Here is a 24746-nt window from a genome sequence, read left to right on the forward strand (position 1 = left end):
ATCCCAGGTATTGGGGGGAAGGAGTCTCTGAATGTGCCCATCGTGGAAACATCTCCCTGTCTGGATTAGCACTACATGAGGACAAAGACTCAGCTTGGATATTTTGGTCTGTAATTTTGTGTGACAGGTGGACTGACAGATGCTTGTGGAAAGAAGAAATTGAGGTTGGGCTTTTTTTTGTGTGTGGTTTTGGAGGCACTGAAAGTCTGTGCTAAGACACAGGTGGTGGTTTCAGTTTTAATCAGAATTCAGGGGTCTTGCCTGGGTAGGTGGCAGATGCAGAAACTATACTTGGCTGGCCCAGGCCCTGACCCTGGAAGAAAATTCTGAGGCTGCAAGTGAGGTAAGCAACCACAACCTAATTAATCCCCCACAAATTGAAGTTCCCTTTAAACTGATTGAGAGGTACTCTGCCAATAGTAGTGAAATGTGTGTGTCTGCACATAAATACCCATGCAGAGTACATTAAAGAGGTCTGAATGCTTTTTGATGTCTGTAATTATATTACATGCAATAAAGCACCACACCAATCCCCTCTCTAGCAAGAGTGTTGTTTTTGCTCCAAATTGTGACAAGCTTGAATGCCATGAGCACAGCTCTTGCCCAAACAGCAAGAGTTGGTAAATTCAAGAGCAGCTGACCCTTGGAGGGTGAGGCAGATGGTGTCATGTCAGGAAACCTTCCAGAGGCCTTCAAGAATGGCTCCATGAGCAAAGGCCAGGCAGTAAAGGGATATTCATCTCCACCTGATAGTGAATTGAACAAGGTGGGCAGACTGGAAGCTGCACACAAAGCATTTATTTGGAGAGAGACAAGGGAGGTTGCTCAAGCTACAGGCTACTTAAATTTAAGGCAGAAGGACCCTCTCCACTCCAAGAAGCTTTTCAGCTCCAGCTGAATCAACCAGGGAATCCAGCAGGGAATCCAGCTTAGGGTGGGTGGGGGTGAATGGGGGGTTGGGGAGAACTCCTCAAGGAACTTCATTGGTCACTCGTGAGGAAGACAACATTTTCTTCATGATAAGAGGATGTTTCTCCATCAGCTGAAACAAATAAACAAAAGCATTTGAGTGAGAGAAGCCATGGATGATGAAAATTAGTAAAGATGTCACAATAAGATGACAGGAAAAGCAGGTGTCTCATGGAAAGTTGGCCTTTGGAACAAGGCAGGTTGTGTGTTGAATCCCTGTTCCATGGTTATCAGCTCTGTGACCTTGGGCAAATGACTTAAACTCTCTGAGGCTTTGTTTCTTGTCTGTAAAATGGGGATAATGATGTAGTCCTGGCCAAATTTAAAGGAAATGACAATAACAAAGAACTTAAGACTGTGCTGGCACCTAGCTGGCATTCGCTAAATGGCAATTCTTACATTCTTGAAGAAAATTCAGCCTAACTCACTACTTTTTGTATTTGTTTAAAATTGTTTTGTGCATTTTTTCAGATGTTCACAGGCATCTGAAAAACTTAGCTTTGTTAGGAACATCTAGCTTTTATAATAAACAGAAATCAATCCAGTAAAAAGGCAGTTGGAAAGGAGCTGGATGACACATTTTCCACTTGAAAAGAGGGAGAGTTAGGCCACTTCCATGTGGTTCTCTTGTCTGCTGAAGAAAGAGATATAACAGAGGACATTGGAGAGAGGCAGGAGAAGTGGCTCCAGTCCCAGCTCGGCCTCCACCTCCCCGGGTGATCACAGACAATTTCTTTTCTGCTCTGGGCCTTTTGTATTCTCTCTGGAATCATAGGGGTTGGACTATATAATCGCTAAGCTGTCTCTTGGAGTTCTTCTGTTATTTCTTATTCAATGTATGTCACAGAAGGGACCTTGCAGGGAGATGTGAAGGTATGGAAATATGATACAATAAAAGCTTGGATTTCCTTAAAGAGCTGGTGAGAAAGTTAAGCCCTCAGACTCACACATATGCTCCTGGAATTCTTACTCGTTAAAAAAGACTGCATGTATACACATATGTATATATGTGCATATATACACATGCATACATACATATACACACATAGGCGGATATATGCCATTCCTACCCCTTGCCTCTCTCCACTGTGGAGGCTGGAAAAGCTAAATAGTTTCATTCCCAGCATCCCTTGCAGATAGGTATGGTCGTATGAGCAGGTTCTGGTCAATGAAATATAAAGGAAAGCCCATTGGAGGTCTTCTCAAAACATTTGTCCTTCACTGACTGAAAAAGAAGAGAGTTATGCAGGAAAAGGCCTTTTTGCTCCCCTATGTTCCCTCCTCCTTCTTCTTGTCATGAATGAAGATATGATGTCTGGAGCTTTGGTAGGCATTTGGCAGCCATGGGTGACAAAGATGAAGACAAAAACCTAGTATATCAGGGATGGTATAACAGGAAGATGAAAAGAACGTGGGACCTTAATGAAATCATTGAGCAGCCTAGACCACCTTATTTCCGGAACTCTTAAATAAACATGGTTTTTCCCCATGCTGCTTAAAGTGTGGTCTGTGGGTCAGCCGTATAGACATCGCCTAAGTGTTTCGTTAGAAGTGAAGATTCTCAGCCCCAGCCCCCACCCTGCAGAAGCAGAATCTGCTTTTTAAAGAATCTGCTTTTTAAAGGTTTTGGGTGCATATTAAATTTTCAGGTGCATTGGAGTCCAGTGCCATCAATGAGGCTCTATTACATGTAGCTGAAAGCGGTCTCAACAGATACCATGTGTGTACAGTAAATCCTCACGGGCCGTTGTCGGTAGGTTCTTGGAACTGCAGTGAAACAACATACAATGAAACCAGTTTACCGTAGGCTCATTGATATAAGCAAGAGTGAAGCTTATCAACAGCACCTCATCAACATTATAACAAAACAACGTTGAATGAAATGATGTTATTCGAGGACCTGCTGTACGAGGCACGCGTGAACACACATAGGTATGGCTATGTGTCCGTGTATGTGTATATCTGTATGTATGATTATATGCAGATGTGCACACCTATATGTATACATGCATACACATATATATCTGTCTTTTTTTTTTTAAGATTTTATTGGGGAAGGGGAACAGGACTTTATTGGGGAACAGTGTGTACTTCCAGGATTTTTTTTTTCCCCAAATCAAGTTGTTGTCTATAGATTTGTGCATATATGAATAGAAAAACCCTGGAAGGACACAGGTTGTAGGAGTGGAGGTGTAGGGGTGTGTGTGTGGATGTGTGTGTGTGTGTGTGTGTGTGTGTGTGTTTGGGGGGGTGATTTTTTTATCTTAATTACTTCTATAGCGTGGGAAAAAAATTTATTTTTAACGCCATGAGTTGTATTCCTTTCATAATTAAAGAAGAAAAGAGACTGACCCGCTCTCCTCCCTGTCCAGCAGGGCGTGGTAGGATGCCACGTCCCTCTGCAGCTGGCACTTGAACGCCAGCAGATGCTCCCTGGCTTGCAGCTGCTGCTCGGCCTCCCCTCGCACGTCCCTGAGCTCCGCCTCCAGCCTGCGGACCACCGCGCCCAGGTTCTGCAGCTCCATGTCATGCCAGTGCTTGGCGTCCTGCAAGGTATTCTCCAGGCCTTGTTTCTACAAAAGAGGGAACGTGGTCCAAACCCAAGGCCCGGCCCTTGAAGAGGGAGGTGTGCAGAGTAGTGGGAGGGCTGGCATTGGCCTGGCCTGTCTGTCTCTTCAAGGACGATGACTTTGACAGGCTTACGTGGATATAATAATCCTCCTCTGGGGGCCAGACTCCTGTTGAGCCTAATTCCCTGATCCTTCTGATGGGAGGTGGAGGATGGATAAGTGTGTGTGCGGGTGTGGAGAGGGGAGGAAGGTAGAGAGGAGGGGAGGTGGAGGGAGATGAGATATGAGGGATGAGTGAGAAAATGAGAGAAAAAAATGAGAGACAGAGAGAAAAATTGAGAGATACTCGTGACAGGCAATTTGCAGGTGTTTCTTCAAAGGAATCTTGCTCTCTAAACTGCTTCTGGGCCTTATTTCTCATGATTTCTCACCCACTGGGAGCGGGAGGGGAAGGCTTTTCCTTCCACTGCTGAAACCCCCATCCATCATTCAGCTAACATGCTGTCTTCCCCAGTCGTCTTTCCCACATTACCATAGTTACAATGACTGTCTCTGGCCTTTATATACTCAGCATTTTTTCCTTTAGTGTTTCAGTAGCACATTTTGCCTCATTCCTCGTCTTCTGGCTTCCCCATTCAGTGCTGGTTCCCCACTGCCCCATCCTGAGCCTGTTTCTCTATGAGCTGTGCCTCTTGGGCCTGTGCTAGTTGGTCTCTACCACACAGGATTTTAGTCATCTCTCTGCTACTGCCCCCTGCATTGATACTTCCAGCACAGACCTCTCCCTCAAGCACTGATGCACTACTGAACTTCTTACTAAAAATATAGATAGTCCAAGTCACCTCAAATCAAGGCGTCCAAAATGGAGCTGTTGGTTTCCCCCTGGACCTGTTGGTCTCTCCTATTCTGTGCTTCAGCTGGTGAAATCATGTGAGCTAGAAACTGGGGAAGGACATGTCCCTGATCTTCTTGCTTCCCTCCCAGATTCAATCATCACTGTGCCCTGCCTCTTGTACATTCTGAAAAATTTTCACGCTTGTGTCCTCTCTTCTGCAGCCACCAATGCCCAGGATCAATACTTATCACCTCTCACCTTGGTAACCTCAGTGGCCTCTTAGTTTGTCTCTTGCCTCTAATTCCTTCTTGTTCTGCATTCCCCACACAGCAGCCATGGTGCTCTGTCTAAAGTCCAAATCTGGGCCTGTATCTCCTCTGCTTTAACCCCATCCCCAGCTCCCAGGACCCCTAACATGGCACACACAATTAGCCCAGCATCTTTCTGTCTTCGCCCCCCGCCGCCCCAACTGCACTCAAAGTCTCTGAAACTCCAGTGATAAGACAGGGCCTGGCACAGAGTAAGTGCTTGTGTGTATAGGTTGTCCAGGATGATAGCACTTGTATTATGGCTACACTTATTGCCCTATCTATCTGTCTCCCCATTTGCTGGAAACTTTCTTCTCATCTTCCCATATCCCATACCCTGCAAACTGCAGGGCTGACCAATAAATACCTTTAAAACACTGTGGGCCTCTGTCGAGCATTTTTTAACAGTTGTCATTATGGTGCACCTATAATTTAGAATCTGGCTTTTTATATAACACATAAGAAACACACACATATCTTTCTAAATTGGATTGAGTCAAACCTTGATAAAACAAGTTTCTGTACCCTGCCCCCTGGGAGGAGATTTTTCATATTCTTTTGACCATTGGCTGAAAGGGAAGATTCTTGGCTAGTACGCCATATTGAATCATGGCTGGTATTAAGCAGGAACCACCATATTATCTTATTTAAATCTTCTTAATTCCATAGGATATAAGGATGTGGAGTCAGATTCCCATCCTAGGTACATTTACAAGTGGCAAACTGTGATCAATAGAAAATAAATCCAGATCAGTATTTGGTCTAAGGTTATTATTCTGCTGCTGGGATCAGAAATCCCTTCTATAGCAGTGAGGATACAAAAATGGCCACCTGGAGTTTGAGAATCATTGTGCCAACTCCCTGGGTTTTCTCCCTTTGTTTATCAGGGAAATTGCTTGGCTTCTGAGTGGTGCTTGTTGACACTGGACCTGTGATTTGGAAAAACATTTCATGGAATTGCAGTTAGATCATCTGTTTACAGGTTTTGCTCCATGTTCATAGGTGACTCCTCCATGTGGCCTTGGGTTTTTCTCTGATGACTTAGGACCCACTGCACAAGATGGGTTTATGGGAACGCCCATCAGAGGTCCTATGTCTCTTCCATCTGACCCTTACTTAGAATCCAAACCCAGCTTCCCCACCTAAGCCCCTGACATTCTGGCCTGGTTGTCACAGAGATGCTTGAGCTTGAGTGACTCTGATCAGGCCACTGCTACAGGTCTCCTAGCCCCATCCCACTCAGTGACATACCACCAGCAAGCAAACCAAGATCCCAGAAGCACACCTATTCCCCAATCTCTGGAGATTTGAAGGGACATCCTTGAATTGTAAACCCTCCAGGAAGTAAAATAGTGACCTTCTGTGATTTCCGGTCTTGGATTCCATTCCTGATTTGAATTGACTGAACACAGAGGTCAGGAGGCCTTAAGCACCATTGTTGGTGCCTGACGACCAATATAAATGATGCCTTGTTGGAAAAGGGGGCTGAAAGTCTCATCAGCTCAGCTTCCTCCTGCTCATATATGCTTTGTGTGAGTGTATGTGGGGCGGGGGGCTTGTGCACACACAGTCTGCTCTGATTGAGGGTAACAGAGTGACTGGATGAACTCTACCATATTTGAAAGCTATAGGAGGGTGTACTGCCTATTCTAGCTTTGTCTGTGCTCCTAAGCTTGGCTGCAAGGCCCAGTGACCAGAACTGTAATCTACTAGAGTCAGGAGGGGACAGAGGCAGCCCATCCTGGGTCCCGGGCATGGCCACTACAGCTACAGTGTGAGTTCTTTTTCCATTTGTTCCAGAAGTTAAGACTCTTGGGTTTAAGTCAGGTGGCAAGATGATGCCAACGCAGGGTTATTATACTAGTGGTTATAATAATAATTTTATAGGGATAATTAATAATAGATACCATGTATTGACTGCTCACTCTGTGCCAGGCACTGTGCTAAGGGTTGACATGCTCTAGTTAACCACCCCAATGACTGTATGAGGTAAATTCTACTATGGTCCGGTGGTAGGTCACGTTTCCAAAGATGGCTGCAACAACTACCTCCATCCCACATGCTCTTTTTCTATGTGACCTGGCCATGGCTCCATCAAGAAGTGGAGGTTATTTCCATTCCTGTTGATTTGGGACTGGTCTTGGGACTGCTTTGACCAGCCGCATGCTGTCTAAGAGATGCTCAGGCCTGTGAGCTTCTGTGCTCACACTCTGAGGGAAGCCAGACGCCATGTCACAGGTCTAACTATGTAAGAATCCCATGACACGAGAAAGGCAAAGTTAGCTACATGGAAAGGCCACATGGAGAGAGAAAAAGATGCAGAGCTGACGCACCAGACATGTGAGTTGAAGAGGCCACTCTTGGATGTTCCAGCCCCAGCAGATGCCACAGGGAGCACAGAAGAGTTATCTCTGCTGAACTCTGCCTAAACTGCTAAATGAGTAAACAAGTGACTGTTGTCTTAAGCTGCTAACATAACAGATATAACCCAAATGATCTTCCCTTTCTAAGTGAGAAAACTGGATCATAGAGAGGTCAACACAGCTGGTGAGCAGAGGATCCAGGATTCAATTCCAGAGCCTGAGTGCTAACCCCCAATTCCACAGGATAGCTACTCTAGGAGAGAAATAGAGCCAGAAGGGCTCGGCTCCTCCACTGATTACTTGTGTTCATGGGCAAATCCCTGAGCCACAGTTTTCTCTTCTGCAAAATCGGATGGCAGTCACAGTCCACCCCACTTCTCAATGTTTCTCTGACGATGTGATGAGAGACTGCATATGATCATGGTCTTATTACTATTGGCATCACTTTGAAGAAATTATGTTTTGAGCACTGTACCGAGTGCTTTGGGGACATAAAACTACTTAGACATGGTCTCTGCTCTCAAGGAGTTAAGTTGGGTGGATGAGCTGATATAACCTCATGAACCCTAGAGCTCTGAATGCGAGTGGGTGACAGGTGGGAGCTATGACTCCAGCTGTGGGAGTCAGGATTGAGGCTTTGCAGTGAGTGTAGCACTTTAGTGTCTTCCACCTCACCTGTGTCAAGGGTGTGAGGAAAAGAGCAGGTAGAGATGGGCAGACTTGAAGGGAGAGGTCTCCTTCTAGCCATAGGAAGGGCACATACGAGGACTCAAGGTAGGAAAGCGAAACATGAGTTCTGGACGTTAATGTGAAGCCCAAATTGGGTGGTGCTGGAAGGTCTGGCAAAGGAAGGCTTTCTGTTTTAGGCCAAGTCCAGGCAATCCCAGGGCGTAGGGACACTGAAAATGCAGAAGATAGGGGACAGTAGACAGAGGAATGTCCAGATAGTGCAACAGGGCACAGGTGGAATCTATTGAAGGGAGGAGGCTGTGGATGAAGCTTCAGAGATATTTTGAGATGGGAAACGGAAGCCAGAGGTGCCTCATGTTGGGGCACCTTAATCCCATTTGCAGAATGGTCCAGGTGACAGCATCTGCTGAAGGACAAGATAAGGGTGGGCTGGGGGCTTGCTGAGAATGGAGACTGTTGGGAGCAGCTACTTGAGGGAACACAGTACCCCTCTGCTTTGTTCAGACATTTGCGCACAGGTTTTCTTTACCAATCAGGTTATGAGCTTTTAGAGGGATGCATGTTTGCATCCCTAGGGTCTAAAGGAGGGTTCTGCACATAGTAGGCACCCAATATATCTATGGAATGTGTGCTGAGTGATGGGGCCACCGGCCACTTAGGTGCAATTCATCCAGGCTTTTTTTTTTGATGATGTGGGCTTGAGGAGAGGTCCCTAATCTTTTGCCTGGAACTTTCTGTCACCAGAAGAGTGGGAATTTGGGCATCCACAAGGACATCTGGGGAATAAATGGCAGCCCCTTAACTGTGCCTAAATCAACAGGGGCAAAAGGCAGCACCCTTCACATTAGGATGTTTATCAAGGGTTATGGCAGTTGAATAAAACTGATTAGCATAAAATTCACGTAACTCTGAATAAATAATGCAATCTCTTTCAGACAATCTTTTTAAACTCTGAAGTAGCATTTTAAAGCAGCATTGCTTTAGGCTGCAGTTTCCTGATTTTTCTCACCTCAGAACCTTTACTCACATCCCTTTGTTCTGACCCAGATCCCACCAGAGAATGAGTGGGACAGAAGTAGAGCAACAAGATGCATGTCATGTTATGGCAAGACTGAAGAGCTTCCCTGAGCTGACTGGGCACTGTGTGACCTAGCCGGCTAGTGGACAATGGACCCAAGTGAACTGAAGACACATGAAAGAAGGGAACTAGGGGTGATGGAATGATCTTGGCAATAGGCAGAGAAAGCTGTTTCTGAGGGGAACCGACTAGAACAAATACCTGAGCTAACTTCATGGCAGGTTTTGGTTGCAGGGACAGTGGGGATGGTGGTTCGCTGATGGAGTTGATTTGGGTGGCAGCACTGAGATGCAGGTGTATGGGGAGCAGTGGAAGAAAGGGCACCTGGTATCTGAACAGCCTCAGGACTTAAGGCTGTTGGGAGAGAAGAGGTTCTTGGGCTTCAGTGGTCTCCAGAGTACCTCAGCTACACAGGATTACACGGGCCAGCCCCTCTTGCACTCCGGTATGTACAACACACTGGTGGTTTGACTCAGTACACATGGCCCCCTGGAGGGAGCTGTGCTTAACACCCTAACAGAACTTCAGTCCATCCCAGAGAGCAGAGGGCAGATTACTGTGTTATTAATAATTATTTTAATTAATAATAATAATAATTAATGATATAAGAGATCTGCCCACAAACCACGTGAATCTGAGGAACTTACTGTATCTTACGTTGGGTTCCTCAGAAGCAGAACCCGTAAGCAGGGATCCTGGTACACGTAAGTAATTAAGGGGTTGCTCTCAGAAAAGAGGGAGCAAGGAAAGCAGAATAGGGCGGGGGAGAGCGCTAAGCCAGGAAGTGCTCTCAGCTGGGTCTGACTCCAGCCTGATCCCAGGGAGTGTTCAAGAGTGTGAATTACACCACAGAACTGGTTCTACTTTGAAGCAAGTGGGGTGGGCTTTTAAGTCTCCCTGTGAGTCAGTCATTGGCAGAGAAGGAGGGCGTGCCTAACCTCCTAGGGCAGGTGGCTTCGGTTTGGCTGAGGGCAGTTCTGTGGTGAAGGGAGGCAGTGAGAAGGGGCATTCGTAGGTATGAGTGGCCAACATTCATGGCAGCACCCTCGTGAAGTTTATCTCAGCCCGGCACTCACTGTGACTACTAACTACCCTTATGATTCGGTATCAGATGATCCTTTCTGGACTCAAAACTCCTTTGAGGTGAGGTGGGAATCCCTTGCAAATTGTGACCCCTATAACTACAATTCGGTAGTTGAGAGTTAGAATTGTCACAAGAAATGCCAGGGCTCTTCCTGACCCACTCACCAGAGCTCGCAAGGATTCCGTCTCAGCCTGGAGGCTCTGGACTTGGCCCGAAGTATTGTGTAACTCCACCCTGAGGGCTGCGACCAGCTTCTCTTCCTGGGTCTGGGCAATGTGGGCCACCTCTGCCTGTTGCTGTTGAGAGTCAGGTCTTGCGTGAGCAGGATGAGTGAAGAACCTGACCCGTTCTTCCCTCTCACCCTTTCTAATGACACTCCACCGTGTCTAACTCAGAGGAAACAGCTGTTAGATTTAAAACCCTTCTTTTTCCAGAGGCGTCTTCACTAGCTTATATACAAACATTTATTTAGTTTGAACATATAATGTATGCAAATAGAATACAATTCAAAAGATTGTCTAAAGACTGTATGGCAGAAAATATATATAGTCTTTTTCTCCTTGTGCCCTAATTACCCAGTTCTCCAGTTTCCAGTTTCTTATACCTCCTTCCAGAATATTTCTTATGTTTATAAATAAATATGTATAATCATCCCCTCTTGCTTTGGTACTTAATATATCTTAGAAATGCTTCTATATTAGTATGTATATAATCAATTGCATTTTTTAATGGCTGCGTAGTACTGCCTTTTTTGAAAGTAACTATTTAGAAGTCTCCAGTGGATGGACACTTAGGTTGCTTCCAGTCTTTTTCTGTTACAAACAATGGTGCAAAGAATACCCTACATTCCTCATTTTCTGTACATAGGAGTATCTCTGGGGAGTGAATTACTACTGAATCAAACTGCTGAATCAAAAGGGTAGGCATTTGTAGTTTAGATGAATGTGGCCAAATTGCCCTTCAGAGAATTTGTAACCCCTTCCAGCACTGTGAGACAGTTTCAGTTGCCCTATACCTTCCTCAAATAAGGAATTAGCCAACTTGATCTGATAGTCCCTGCTTCCTTGTAAAAACACGTCTGGTCACAATTGTAACTATCAAGGGGAAGGTCTGTGTTTTGAACTTTCTTCTTGAGCACAATGGACATATTCTGATTCCTCTCCATACATTCAGGGGAACAGGTCATTGTTACTCCTCTCTTTTCTGGGGAAAAGGGTAAGAATGAGAGCTCAGTCTCGTTTATCTCCAATGCAATGGATGTCTCCAAGCCAGTGATGCAGGAGGAAAAAACTGCTTTGTCTCCTAGGTTACTGGATTTCTGGATTGACCATTTTTTACTACATATGACTACTTCTTTATAAAATTATGCAAAAATAGTCCAATAATTGGTTGGCTAAGAAACTCCAAGTCAAAAGGCTCACATCTCAGTACTAGTTCTTCCAGTTCTTGTTTGAGGGCTGTGAAGAGCTCAACAGAAATGCCCATTAAAGGCCTGGGATTAGCTGAAGGAGAACAGAAGCCATGGGTCCAGCTCTGACTGGTTGGCCCATGGCTGTGTGTCCCTGGGCCCTCATTCAGCCTCTCTGAGTCCCAGTCCCTGCCCACAGAATGTAGATGACAATAAGTGAAGAATGACAATCATATGATGATTACTTCCTGGGTCACTATCAGGTTATGCATGTAGAAGCTTTTAGAATGTTAAAAGCATGAAAATATTGGCTGTATATATTTTCTATATGTAAAAAGTAATATTAGCCAATAAATGAGTTTATAAAAGCCACTATGAGTTGACCACAACTAATGATAACTAATATTGTTAAGCATTTACTCTGTGCCAAGTACTCGGTTAGCAGCTTTAAGTCCACGATCTCATTTAATCTTTTCAGCCCTATAAAGGAAGTATCATTATTATTCCCAGTTTACATGAGGAAACTGAGGCACAGAGAGATTGGGTTATTTACTCAAAATCGTGTGGCCTAAGAGGGGCAGAGCTGGGACTCGAACACCTAAGCAGACTCCAGAGCTGTGCTCTTAACCAGAATTTAACGCCGCTGCTTCCACCAGTCTATCAATTTAAGACCCTGAAATTGGACTTGTCTTCCCCAAAGTGAAGGTGGATCACTCTAAAATATCCTCATTGTCTGGCAAGACCGCCTGTGATCAGCAGCCTCATTTTTCCTCCTTTTTTTGTGGTTGGGACCTGGCCAGATGGGCTGTGTGGATGGGTAGGAGGGAAGCCAGAGAGGGGGTGTCCTGTCAGGCAACAGCTACAGAGTGACCAGGGACAGCCATGAGCCAGAGCCGGCTTCTAACAGCTCATTAGAGCTGAGCGTTAAATTTTCAGGAATTTTGTAAGCTGGTTGTTGAACACAACTGTCATTGAAAATTAAATCATATCAACTTATAGTTAAAGAAATTATATTGAAAATGGTAATAAATACTCAGAACATATCACTTGCTAATTATTTACATTTTATCATTATCTATGCTACTGAGGTTATTTACATCGATGGTGGGAATAAATGGTGTGTTCTGTGTATCTCTTCCCAACTTTGTGCTCATTTACATCAAGTTTGTAGTTTGAAATCAGCCATGGTCAGAGTATTGACACCGTGGAAATTGGCAAACACTATAAATCTGGGCTTGAATTACTGTTTTGTTGATTATCTAGACTTAAGAAAGGGATGCAGAGGATGTTAATACTGCAGATTAAACGTAAAAGTGGGTCATGTCTGTAACTGTTGCATTGTGAATGGCACAAAAATTAGAAGGAATAGTCTTCCAATATTTGAAAACTATTAACTGATTTGCAAAGAAGTTACATGATGGATGAATGAGCTCATTAAAGTCAACAAAAATATCAACCAAAATTCTTAACAGAGCTCTCCTCATTCATCACTGATGTAAGTGACTTTTTACTTAATCAGGTATTGATAAGCAAGCAAATAAGACTACAGAAGTAGCCTAATTTGGGGACACTCTTGTTGATGACGGAAATTACGAAAATGGTAGGCAGGTTTTGCAAGACATAGCAAGTCAAACTGAAGTTACCAGTGCAAATGGAAAAGCGAAGTAAGTGTTTTATCTTAAAATTGATGTTATTTCTAAAATTATATAAAGAAAACATCAACAGAATCTTCTACGTTACCTTTACATGGTATTGTGAATTTGACTGGCATGTTAAACATGTATGCCTACATTTGTCCTCAGAGAGCAGTTGTGAAACATTGCCATGACAACATGGGTAAGAGCCAGGCCTGAGTGGAGGCCACGCCCAATGGAGGGCATGTTTCAAAGCCTTGGTGGGCGGCTCTGGAGTGACGCTTTGGCTAAGGCTATAGCCACCATCTCCCATATGATCTGCCCTCTCCTCAACCCAGGCAATGGGTGGCTTGTATTCAGTGGTTCAGTGGTACATACTGGTCTCTGGAGGGATGAATCCCCTTGTCTTAGTTTCATTAGTAACACGCCCTAGCCACGACTTTCCCAAACATTCTTGGACAACCAGCATTGTTTTTCACGTCTTAGAATACTAATTCAAACTATTTTTCTTTGTAAATACACGTGTTTAGGATGAAAACTATATATAAGTTCTCAAATTATAACATGCACCAGCATTATATGGGAGACCTCATGAAAATGCAGGTCCTGATTCCGGAGATCTGAGTGGGGCCCAGGAATCTGCATTTAAGACACCCATGTGATACCTGATCTATGGAAGCAAATTTCTAAATGACTACAGAAACCGATAGAACTGTGTCAATTGCCACAGATAGAAGATAACTGAAAAATTAATAAAATTAAAACAAGCCAATGTTATTATATTCTAGGAAGCGTTGCCTGCCAAGTTGCTGAGTCCTAAAGTGGTTTTTTTCTTTGAAAGGTGAGATTAGTAAGAATAAGAGGTGTTAATGACCTACCAGCACCAAACAGAAACTTTCTGACAGTTTAATTAAGATTGAAAGAAAAATTAATCTGATCACTCCATTTTATATCAGGTCTAATACCTTCTCAAACCAGCTTTCCATACATTTGCCTTTCATTTGGGAACAGTTAATTGTTTTAACTCATCTGAAAGTGTTACCTGTTCTTCTCCACTGGCTTTTTAGATTTATGCTTTCTGGTTATATTAGTAACTCCATTTCTGTTTCCATTTCAACCCAGTGCCTCCAGATTTCTCCTCACAGACCAAACAGTAGGTGTGTGATCCTAGACCCTGAGGATAGGAAGGCAGGAATGTGTTTTGTTGCTCAGTGCAGTTGCCAGGGGGTACAATGAGATTCAAATATGTTAGTCTCTAGGCTTTCAAACCAGCTTGAAATCTCGGCTCCACTGTGCAGAAGCTGTGCCCATGGTCACACTCCATCTATATTTCTGGGGCAGGAGGGTATGTGGGCATTTTGAAATATGGTAAAAATGTTCAAATTGAAAAAAATTTTAAATTAAATTTGCATGTGACTGCACATGAAGGATGGATGTGAGCAGAAGAAAAGCAGCATGCTTAAGTCAGAATGAAGTATTTGAGTCTCCAAGTGGAAAGGAAAAGCAACAGCTCCAAACCCAACCCAACCCAGGTTGCTGATTAGCTCCGCCATTCCCAAAAGCAAAGCATCCTGGCAACGACCTGGAACTGGAGGAAAAGCCACTCTGTAGTGTGAGGGGAGGGTGAGCGCTTAGGAGGAGACAGTATGGAGAATGATGACGCAGGTGTGTTCTTAGAATATGTATCCTGGATGAGTATGCAGGGGTGGAAATGTGTGCCTCCTGCCTTTCTCCGAGCAGTTGCTCCTCAGGTTTCAGCAAGTCCCTCGAGCTCTCTGGTGTTTGCAGCTGGTAAACAACAGCTTGATTAGAACATCACTCCGCTTCAGAGCACAGCGAGCTGCCTTGCTCTTACATGTCTTAGACCTCCTAGGGTCATCCTCACCTCTCTATGTTCACTGTCATGGTGACAGGGCAAGCAATGGACTCTGGGGTTCCAGATCTTGTGTCACAGGGGAATCGTATCCCGCAGGGAGGGCACGGAACCTTGGTTTGGAAAGATCCTGACAGACGCCTAGCATAACCCTTTAACCCCTCAAGACAGAGGCCTCCCAACTTCACATTCCACAAGATGTTACTTGCTCATTCTTAAAAAAAGGAAATGAATCACGGCTCACCCACTCCATGCCATCTGTCCAGGTCAGTGTTAATTCTGGAGTAATGATTCTGGAGTAATGACAATGAAAGAGTGGCTACGTAGTACATCTGACAAGCTTGGTGACTGACAGTAACCTCACAGGGTGATCTGATCATAAATTCCTAACTGGGCAGGTCATAGTGGGTAGTCACATCCAGGCATATAAAACTTCCTTAGGAAAAAGTTAATATTCACCTTAAGCCCTGTCCATTTTTCTTGTGTATTTAGGTTAACACACCTTTGAAATGCCAGAGTAATCCTCTTTTCTAGACCTTTTCAGAGGCATGACAACCCTCAAGGGAGCACATGATCTTGTTGCCATATGCCATCCGTACTTACTATAAATGTTAAATGTCAGCTGTCTTGTACACTCCAATGTAAAAGAAGTATGCATCTCTCCGGTTACTATTTATCCAATCATAGAGATTTCCCTACTTTGCTTTCTCTCCACTCCTTTAATCTAAGACCAATGGATTCCATGTAATCTTCCTTACTTCCCTCTCTGATACCAAATGCATAAAAATAACTGCAAAACTGCTGTTTTTCTAGAGCCTTTTCTCAGTCTGCTGAGATCTTGTTCTTGGTTCTGTCCTCAGTTGGGCTCAAATAAACTCTTATACATTTTTTCTATAGGTTTGGATGTTCTTTCATCAACAGTAAAATCATGTGGTTTGAATCTCTGCCACTTTCTAACTGTGATCTTGGGTACGTTACTTAACCTCTCCGTGTCTCAATTTTCTCCTCTGTAAAATGGATAAAATCACAATACTATCTCATGTTAGGAAGGTGAAATGAAATCACGCCTGTCAAGTATTTTGAACACCGGCTAGCACTTGGTAAGTGCTCCATAAATCTTTGTTGTCACTGTTTTCATTGCACATTCCATTCTGCCTTGCAGAAGATGGTCTTTCTATTCATTGCCTCCCACCTCCACCCAAGCCACCCTCCACACTAGATTGTGGGTACCCTCTGTGCAGACACAACTTCTTAGTCACCCTTTTGTCCCCTCTGGGGACCTAATGTGGCATTGTACACCCATGACATGCTCAATATATTTATTTAAGGTCTACAATGTGTGCCAGGCACAAGCTGGGGACTAAAGAAGAGGAGTCTATACCAGGAATAGAATTAAATCACATCTCCTTTTCATTAGGAGGATTAGCTATCATTATTATAACAATTTTAAGGCACTTAGAGTCATGCAGTGTCATATAAATGTTATTTAGCTAAGGATAGCTCTTGATAGGCAGCACGCACACCCTGACCTACCCCAGCCAGACGTAGGTTTTATTTGGGAGAAGGCTGGATGCCATCCAGTCTTCACCAGAGACATGGGTTGGGTTTTCCTTAGTAGGAATTAAAAAGAAGTGCATTTCTCACTCAGTGAAACTTCAGCATTGGCAGAAGAGCTAGCCTGGCTAGGCTAAGCCAAGATTCTCCTTGAATTTACACAAGAACTGCCTGGCTCTTGAAACTCTCTTTAGGGTATAGGACCAATGCCCAGCTTCGATGGAAGGTACCAAAAGAGACACAGAGGAGCACATGGCTCTGTAGACTTGCGGCCCCCTGGGTCAGAAGGAAGTGTGCCCTGCTGACGACAGCTGCAAAGTGGCTCAGCAATGAGTATCGCACGGAAGAGAAACTTATATTTTTCTTTTTCAAGTCATTATTGGAGAAGTCTAAATAAGAATATTTTCGCTCTGGTTTGTTGAGATCATCCCATTCCTAAGATGAAGGGACTTTTCTGCTTCGTCCCTTCCAGGAGACTACAAAGTGTTGAATACAAATTGTGCCACCTTGATTTCTCAGAGATTTAGGTTGTTTCATGTTTTCAAATTTCTTATTTTAGAAGGTCCCTATATTTTTTATGAGAAAGAGCCATTGTTAAGAAATTCCTAAGATAGGTGCTGAGACGGGTAGAATCCGGTGGCGAGGGACAGGCATTCTTTGAAGCCAGGGACTCTGTGTTCATAGAACCAAGAGCAGGACTTGGAACCTGGTTTGTGTTTGACAAATGGAGTCTGAGTGAAGATTCCTTGGTAGAGTGTAAGGAAGAGGATGCAATGTTGGGTAATCCTCTGCATACATCGTCACTCACATTGGCTGTTGACCACTTGTAAGTTTGAAAACACAATACAGAAGATGAGGGCCTGGGAATGCCCTCGACAATGTATATGGTTGTGCTGGGTAATGGATGGGCAAAGAATAGGCAGTACCTTCCTCAATGAGACAGTCTCTTTATTTTCCCTTTTAACAACTACTCTGATCCCGGCTGCTCTGCGCCCCTAGTCACACCAGCTGGGATCCACTTCTGCGGCATACAGCTTGGAACGAAATACTGGCCTACCTCTTTCCTATGATAACCCTTCCTTACTGGCTACCAATATATTTTGAAAGATACTTGGAACTACTGTAAATGAAGTAAAAGGATAAGTGACAAGCTGGGAACATATTTGCAATTTTTTTAAAATTAAAGTTTATTGGGGTGACAATTGTTAATGTTTGCAATCTATATCATAGAGAGAGGACTGATTTCTTGAAAGTATGAAGAGCACTATAAAGCAATAATAAAAAGTCCAAGACCTAATAAAACTGGGCAAAAGCTATGATCGCATAGTATGCACAAAAGCAAATATGGACGAAATCCAGCACATAAAAAGATGTGCCACCACCACCTTCCTTATAGTATGAGAAATGCAAAATAAAACTACTGAAAAATCATTTTTTTTAACCTATAATATTGGCAAAGATCACAAAGTGTGAGAAGTCACAGTATTTGTGAGGATGTGGGAAACATTTACTGTGAGAATGTAAATTTTAACAACTTTGATAGAGGGTAATTTGGCAATATTTATCAAGATTACCAATGCACATAATTTTTGACCCAGCAATTCCATGTCTATGAATTTATCCAACAGATATATTTCTACATTGGGAAATGAGGGACATACAAAATTAGTGACTAGTCTTCTTTATAATAGCAAAAAGACTAGAAGCCACCTAAATAATCACCAGAAGGGCACAGGTTAAATATATCCTGGGATATCTGTTAGCAACTTTTCCTACAAAGGGCCAGAGAGCAAATATTTTAGGCTTAGCAGGCCATATGGTCTCTGTTGAAACGATTCAGCTTTACTGGTGTAGTGCAAATGTAGCCATAGACAACATGTAAATGAGCGTGGCTGGGTTCCAATAAAATTTGCAGAAAACAGACAGTGAGGAAGATTTGGCTTGTGGGCCATAGTTTGCTGTGCCCTGGGTACAGCTAAAAAGCAGTATGTTCTGAATACTATGATTTGTATAAAGAGAGAGAGCAACTACGTATATACATATGTCCTTGTACTCATATATGTATAAAATGTCTCTGAAATGACACATAAGAAAAGGATAATATCGATTGACCCCATAGAAAAGAACTGGGTAGCTTGGACATGAGTTGGATGACTTTTCACTGTACATCATTTTGTGCAGTTTGAATTTTAAACCAAGTGAAGGTATTATATGTTAAAAATATTTAAATAAAACAAAAGTAAATGAAAAAAAGAAATAAAAACAAGCTGGAGCTCTTCTGCAAAGCTCACTCTGTGACATACTGTGAGCTACAGAGATGCTAGGTGATTCCCCTTCGGTGCTGGCTGTGAGCACACCAAATAAACCACGGCTTATTCACTGAAGAGCCACTGGGATTTACAGCCAACTCATCATTACAGATGCTCTCAGGGGTTCCACTCTCTCTATTCTCCCTGAGAGGAACTCTCCGACTTAGCTGTCATGGCAATATCACATTTGACCATTTTGTAGCCCGGAGCCAGTGACCTCAGTGGAATAGCCCAAATCCATTTTAATCCAATTTTATATATCCTAGAAAATATTGATTGTTCTTGGTAAAAGCAAACAAAGAAAAGGCACAGACTCAGCAACTGCCTATATAAAATGTTTGCCCTTCCAGGGCTAGTATTTGTTGGTGAATATGGATGACAAGGGGACATGTTATCCAAGAGTTCTAGTTTCCTCTAGGTAGAGCTAGACGTATGCTGTCCAATACGGTAGCCACTAGCCACACGTAGCTTTTGAATTAAAAATTAATAAAAATTAAATTTTAAAAAGGTAGTTTCTCAGTTGTACCAGGTACATTGCAAATGTTTAATAACCACATGTGGCCAGCAGCTATCATATTGGATTGCTGCACTGATTGTAGAACATTTCCATCATTGCAGAAATGTCTATTAGAGGGCACTGCTCTCATTAGTCTCTAATGTTTCTTGCAGCTCGAAGACTATCAATAACCAGAAACCTCACAATTCATTTCAATCTGTTCACCTCTCTTCATTCTTAACTGTCTCCACGAGCAGTTATCCTGATTGCTGAAGGCCTGATGGTTACAGCTCAGCTAAAGTTCCTGACCACAACCACCTTACACTGATCCGAGGTAAGTGGTCTGATCTGTGGTCAGAGCAGACAGCCGGGGAGCCATCTATGTTATGGAGTTCCTGGCCCCAAGGGACTATTAAAAGGGTGCTGCGTTCTCTCTCGTCTGTACCTCCCACCCCACCATGCTAGTTTGTCCTGGTAATTGAATAAGCCTTTGCTTATTGCACACATCATCCAGCTGCAGTGAATGAGGGACAGAGATGAGCTTTTGGGAATGAGGGTGTGGAGCCCTTCCCAGGGAAGGAAGGAAGACCCTAGGGAGGAGGTTAAGAAGACAAAACAGAACCTTCCTTGCTGGAAGCTGACTACAGGCCAGGCTTACAGCAAGGGAACAAAGGTCTCTCTCAGTGCCTAGGCTAAGAGATTGGACAAGGCAGAGAAGACCTCGACTTCCCTGGAGGAGGCAGATTGAAAGCAGAGCTGTCCATATGGCAGAAGAGGCGAGATGGCAGGAGGTGTGAGGGAGGAAGTCTTCCGTAGTTTTCTGCTGCTGTAGTAGGTGGCCTGGTGTAGTGGGCAGGAATCTGAGGTGACCGCTAGGATCTCTGCCTCCAGGTATTATGCCCCTGATTAGGTTACATTATATGACAAGGGTGAGGGGATTTTTGTAGATGTAATTAAGGTCCCAAATCAGTTAATTATGAGTTGATCAAAAGGGAGAATATCCTGGGTAGGGCTGACTTAATTGGATTAAAGCTTTAAAAGGGTGGAGCTTTTCTGCTGGCCTGGAGGAGCATACACCCATGCTGTGAGCTGCCTATGGAGAGTGTCAGGCTCTCAAAGCTGAGGGCGTCAGGCCTGTAACTGCAAGGAACGGAATTGTGCCAACAAACTCAATGAACTCAGAAGATGAGAATGCAGCCTTGTTGATACCGTGATTGCAGCCTAGTGAGACCCTGGATTCCTGACCATGGAAACTGTGAGATAATCAGTGTATGTTGTTTTAAGTCACTAAGTTTGCAGTCACTGGTTACAAAGCAATAGAAAATGAATATACCTTGTTACCTTAACAGGAGGGCTTTCAATCCCGCCAGTGGGCAAAATGAAGTGGGAAAGGTCAATCTTTTGATTCCTAAGCAGCTTTGTTCAGAAACTTGGGAATCCCTTAGCTTGTAGGATGGCCCTGTTTCCAGGAGGATCCCACATTGTAAGGAAACGGTCAGTTGGAAGGAACATTTGATTATATTTATCATAATGGACTGACACTGACACGAAAGGCAGTAACTGTGTAATATTCTTGAAAGTGTCATTGTGGCCATCCAGAACATCATTTTCCTGTTGATGATAAAGGACCTTTGAAATGGTTGCATCTGTGACAGAAAAAAATCAGTGGAAGTAGCCTGGCTGCTGAGAAACCGGAAACTCGCCTCTTTTTTCATCTCCTTCCTTCCTCTCTCCCTCCAATAACAATAGTTCCTGCTTTTGAGGCTGCTGTGAGAATTGGACCAGCAGAAAAGATACCGAAGGTCTGATGAACCCCTCACTGGGTTATCCGTTTCATTTTTGAATTTTAGGTCTTTAAGCAATGACTGAAGGGGTGATTTCCGTGTACCTGTTAAGTTCCACAAAAGTTTTATGGAAGAAGAGCAGTGAGAGATCTTAATTTGGTTAAGATCAAGGTAGAACATGCTTGTATCCAGGACTTTGTCACTCTACAGCAGGGGCGTCTAAACTTTTTGTCAACGTTTTTCACCAAGGGCCATATGCGGTAAAATACACAAACAGCCGGGCCACTCACTCGAGGTGAAGTACGTATTGCCTGACCTGGTTTATTTAAGTAAACTAAATATATTTTTGGAATTTGCTGCGGGCCAATTAACAATGGATCATGGGCCGCAGTTGGCCCGCGGGCTGCAGTTTGGACACCCCTGCTCTACAGAATGGAAACACCTCAGCATATGAATCTAGGAAACAGGTCAATGAGAGCGACCCTGCAGTTTTTCTCAAGGAGACCTTTTTAAAGTTTGTTGGTTGGAGATTGAGGAATGGATTCCTTTCTAACCAGGAGGTCTGGAGAGTGGGAGAGCATGTCATCTGCGGTTCCTGAAGCATCCCAAATACCCTGAGTTGGGTAACCACGACAAACAGAAAAGGAAGGGCTAGACTTTAAGACCTTCCAGACATTCTCTGGACCAGCCTGATACTCCCAAACACCGAATCACACAACTCGAGAACTCCAAACCCTGGACTACGGAGGTTCCTGATGTCCATAACACTGGCTGGAGAGAACCTAACCAGAACCTCTTTATAAGCTTTTACTAATTAAAAATAAATAAGAACATTTATGGCAAACAGTATGGAGGTTCCTCAAAAAATTAAGACTAAAGCCACCATGATCCAGCCCTTCCACTTCTGAGTATTTATCCGAAGAATACAAAAACACTACTTTGAAAAGATACATGCATCCACATGTTCATTGCAGCATTGTTTACAATAGCCAAGATATGGAAACAACCTAAGTGTTCATTGACAGACAAAAGGATAAAGAAGATTTGAGGCAGTGTGGAGGTTCCTCAAGAAATTACGAATAGAATTACCATATGACCCAGCAATCGCTCTCCTGGGTATCTACCCCAAAAATATAAAAGCATTTCTCTATAGAGACACGTGTACGCCAATGTTCATTGCAGCTTTGTTTACGGTGGCCAAGACATGGAAACAACCAAAATGTCCTTCGATAGATGAATGGATAAAGAAGTTGTGGTACATATACACAATGGAATACTATTCGGCGTTAAGGAAAGATGATATAGGAGCATTTGTGACAACATGGATGGATCTCGAGAGAATAATGCTAAGTGAAATAAGTCAGACAGAAAAAGCAGAGAACCCTATGATTTCACTGATATGTGGTATATAAACCAAAAAGAACAAGACAAACAAATGAGAAACAAAAACTCATAGACACAGACAATAATTTAGTGGTTACCAGAGGGTAAGGGGGTGGGGGGTAGGTGATGAGGGTAAAGGGAATCAAATATATGGTGATGGAAGGAGAACTGACTCTGGGTGGTGAACACACAATGGGATTTATAGATGATGTAATACAGAATTGTACACCTGAAATCTATGTAAATTTACTAACAATTGTCACCCCAATAAAATTAATTAAAAAAAAAAAAAGAAGATTTGGTACACATATAAAATGGAATATTACTCAGCCATGAAAAGAATGAAATCTTGACATTTGGGACAACGTGGATGAACCTAGAGAGTCCGAGTATTATGCTAAGTGAAATAAGTCAGACGGAGAAAGACAAATACCATATGATTTCACTTATATGGAACCAAAAGGTGCAAAAAAACAAAACAAACCTCATAGCTACAGAGAACAGATTGGTAGTTACCAGAAAGGAAGGGGGTTACGGGGTGGGCAAATATGAGTGAAGAGGTCTAGTGTGTGGTGATGGAAAGTAACTAGACTTTTGATGGTGATCAATTTGTATTGTATACAGATGTCAAATTATAACATTTTAAACCTGAAACTTATATCATGTCACATACCAATTTTACCTCAATAAAAAAAAACCAAGAAGATTTGGCAGATGAAAGGTAGCAGATGCTGATGACATCTACCTTTATCCCTCACGCCTTAACATGTCAATTCTCCCCAGTTTCCTTTTCACTCTCAGATTCTGCACCGTGCCTAAGAGCTTCCTCTGAAGTCTGAAATGTCCCTGTGCTACCAGATGGCAGAGGACTGATGGGAGATGGTAATACTACCCCAGCTTTCTTGACTTCCCCTCTCTTGTATTTTGTACTGTTTCCCAGAACCCTGGTGGGGTACACTCGCTCTAGTCTCCCACAGTGGTAGCTGGTTGGATAACACATTCTTTGTTGGTTCCCTTCTCTGCACCTCCTTTACTGGTATTTTGGTATTCCCCTCCACCCCAACTTCCAAATAAAACCACCTCCACTTCAATATTTGTATCAGGATCAGTTTCTGGGGGAACCTAAAAAAGACATAAATTAATCACGTCTATTAATTTTCAGCCTCCTCAAGCTGAAAGGTAACTAAATACATGTTTGCATTCTCTCTGCAAAAGCACTGGAAAGCATTGTGTGCTAAGCCATTTCACATTTATGCTTTGCCTTCAAGAAACCGAAAAGAGGTGCTCAGAATGGACAAATGTCAGCCCCAGAGGGCATGACTGCAGCTGACAAAACTATTTATTGGAGGACTTCTGGCTCTCAGTTCTGATCTGTTGATGAGCAGAGGAATTCACTCATTCTGCAAATATTTTCTGAGCCCCGCCTCTCTTCAAGAGACCCAGGCAGCATTGGCCAAACTCAAACAAGTACTGTCTGTTTTCTCTGAGATGTAGCTTTCAGATTACTGTATTAAAAAGACACTAATGAGTCTGCTCAGAATTAATGTTTGAGTTATTGTTGGGCTGGTGATGATTCTCAAGAGGGTGAAGGGTGACTAATAATGACCAGGTTTTCTTTCTTTTTCACACTATTTAGTATTTATTTCTGTTAATTATAATTCCCCTCCCCACTTTTCCAAAGAATCACTATGGTGTGGTGTACACCCCAGGAGTGTTGAGACAGAAGCAAGGTTGCACACTACTGGGCCAACAAGATTTTGCTTTGGGAACAGAGCCAAGGAGAAATGACAATCTGATGCAGAGGTAAAAGTCCCTGGACCCAGCGTTGGGAGAGCTAAATGACAGTGCCACATATCAACCTGCCTCATGACCTCAGGACCACTGCCCTTTCTGAGTCTCCATTCTTTCTCCTGTAAAGTGAGGGAGTGGGATTGGATGGTTTCCAGAGTCATTAATTATAAATAATCATGATTCTACTATAAAAGCAGCAATGGACCAAAATCAAATCTATGGTTTGGTTTCACCTTCTGCGTTGTTCCACCTCTCCCTAGGTTGGAGTGGGGGGCTACCTTTTGGGGACTTCTAGGCACTATGTGCCATAAAAAGTGTTTGTTGTGACCTGGCCCAAGGAATTGAAGGTTAGAAAGAAAGGAAACTGTTGCAATGGGGTAGGTGGTGGGGGAGTGGGGGAATGAAAGATATTTTCTGGGCTGGAGAACATTGGGGGATCCTGAACTGAGGAAGACCCTGCTAGGAAGGTTCCTGTTGATACTTGGGAGGCAGGGGATTGAGTTGGGGCTTGGAGAAGAAAGAACAGAAAAGGTTCCCCTGGTTTTCTTTTGGTAGCTTTTATAAACTCTCCTGGTTGTCAATCCCGGTTGTGTATTAGAATCACCCAGAGAGCTTAG

The 24746-nt window shown here is 43.3% G+C and overlaps 1 protein-coding gene across 1 annotated transcript in view; it reads right to left on the reverse strand.

Annotated features, from left to right (window-relative positions):
• Positions 1-932: 932 nt before the first annotated feature.
• The window catches only part of BFSP2 (beaded filament structural protein 2), a gene marked incomplete at its 5' end in the record, with an annotated part of 66850 nt that continues 43036 nt past the window's right edge, over positions 933-24746 (reverse strand). The window contains 3 exons of the mRNA XM_081072818.1: positions 933-1042; positions 3322-3542; positions 10062-10193. Coding sequence (XP_080928944.1) covers positions 1039-1042; positions 3322-3542; positions 10062-10193 — 357 coding nt within the window. The 3' untranslated portion in view covers positions 933-1038. The remainder of the gene's footprint in view (positions 1043-3321; positions 3543-10061; positions 10194-24746) is intronic.

Source organism: Rhinolophus hipposideros, assembly GCF_964194185.1.
Source record: "Rhinolophus hipposideros genome assembly, chromosome: 14".
Lineage (NCBI taxonomy): Eukaryota > Metazoa > Chordata > Mammalia > Chiroptera > Rhinolophidae > Rhinolophus > Rhinolophus hipposideros.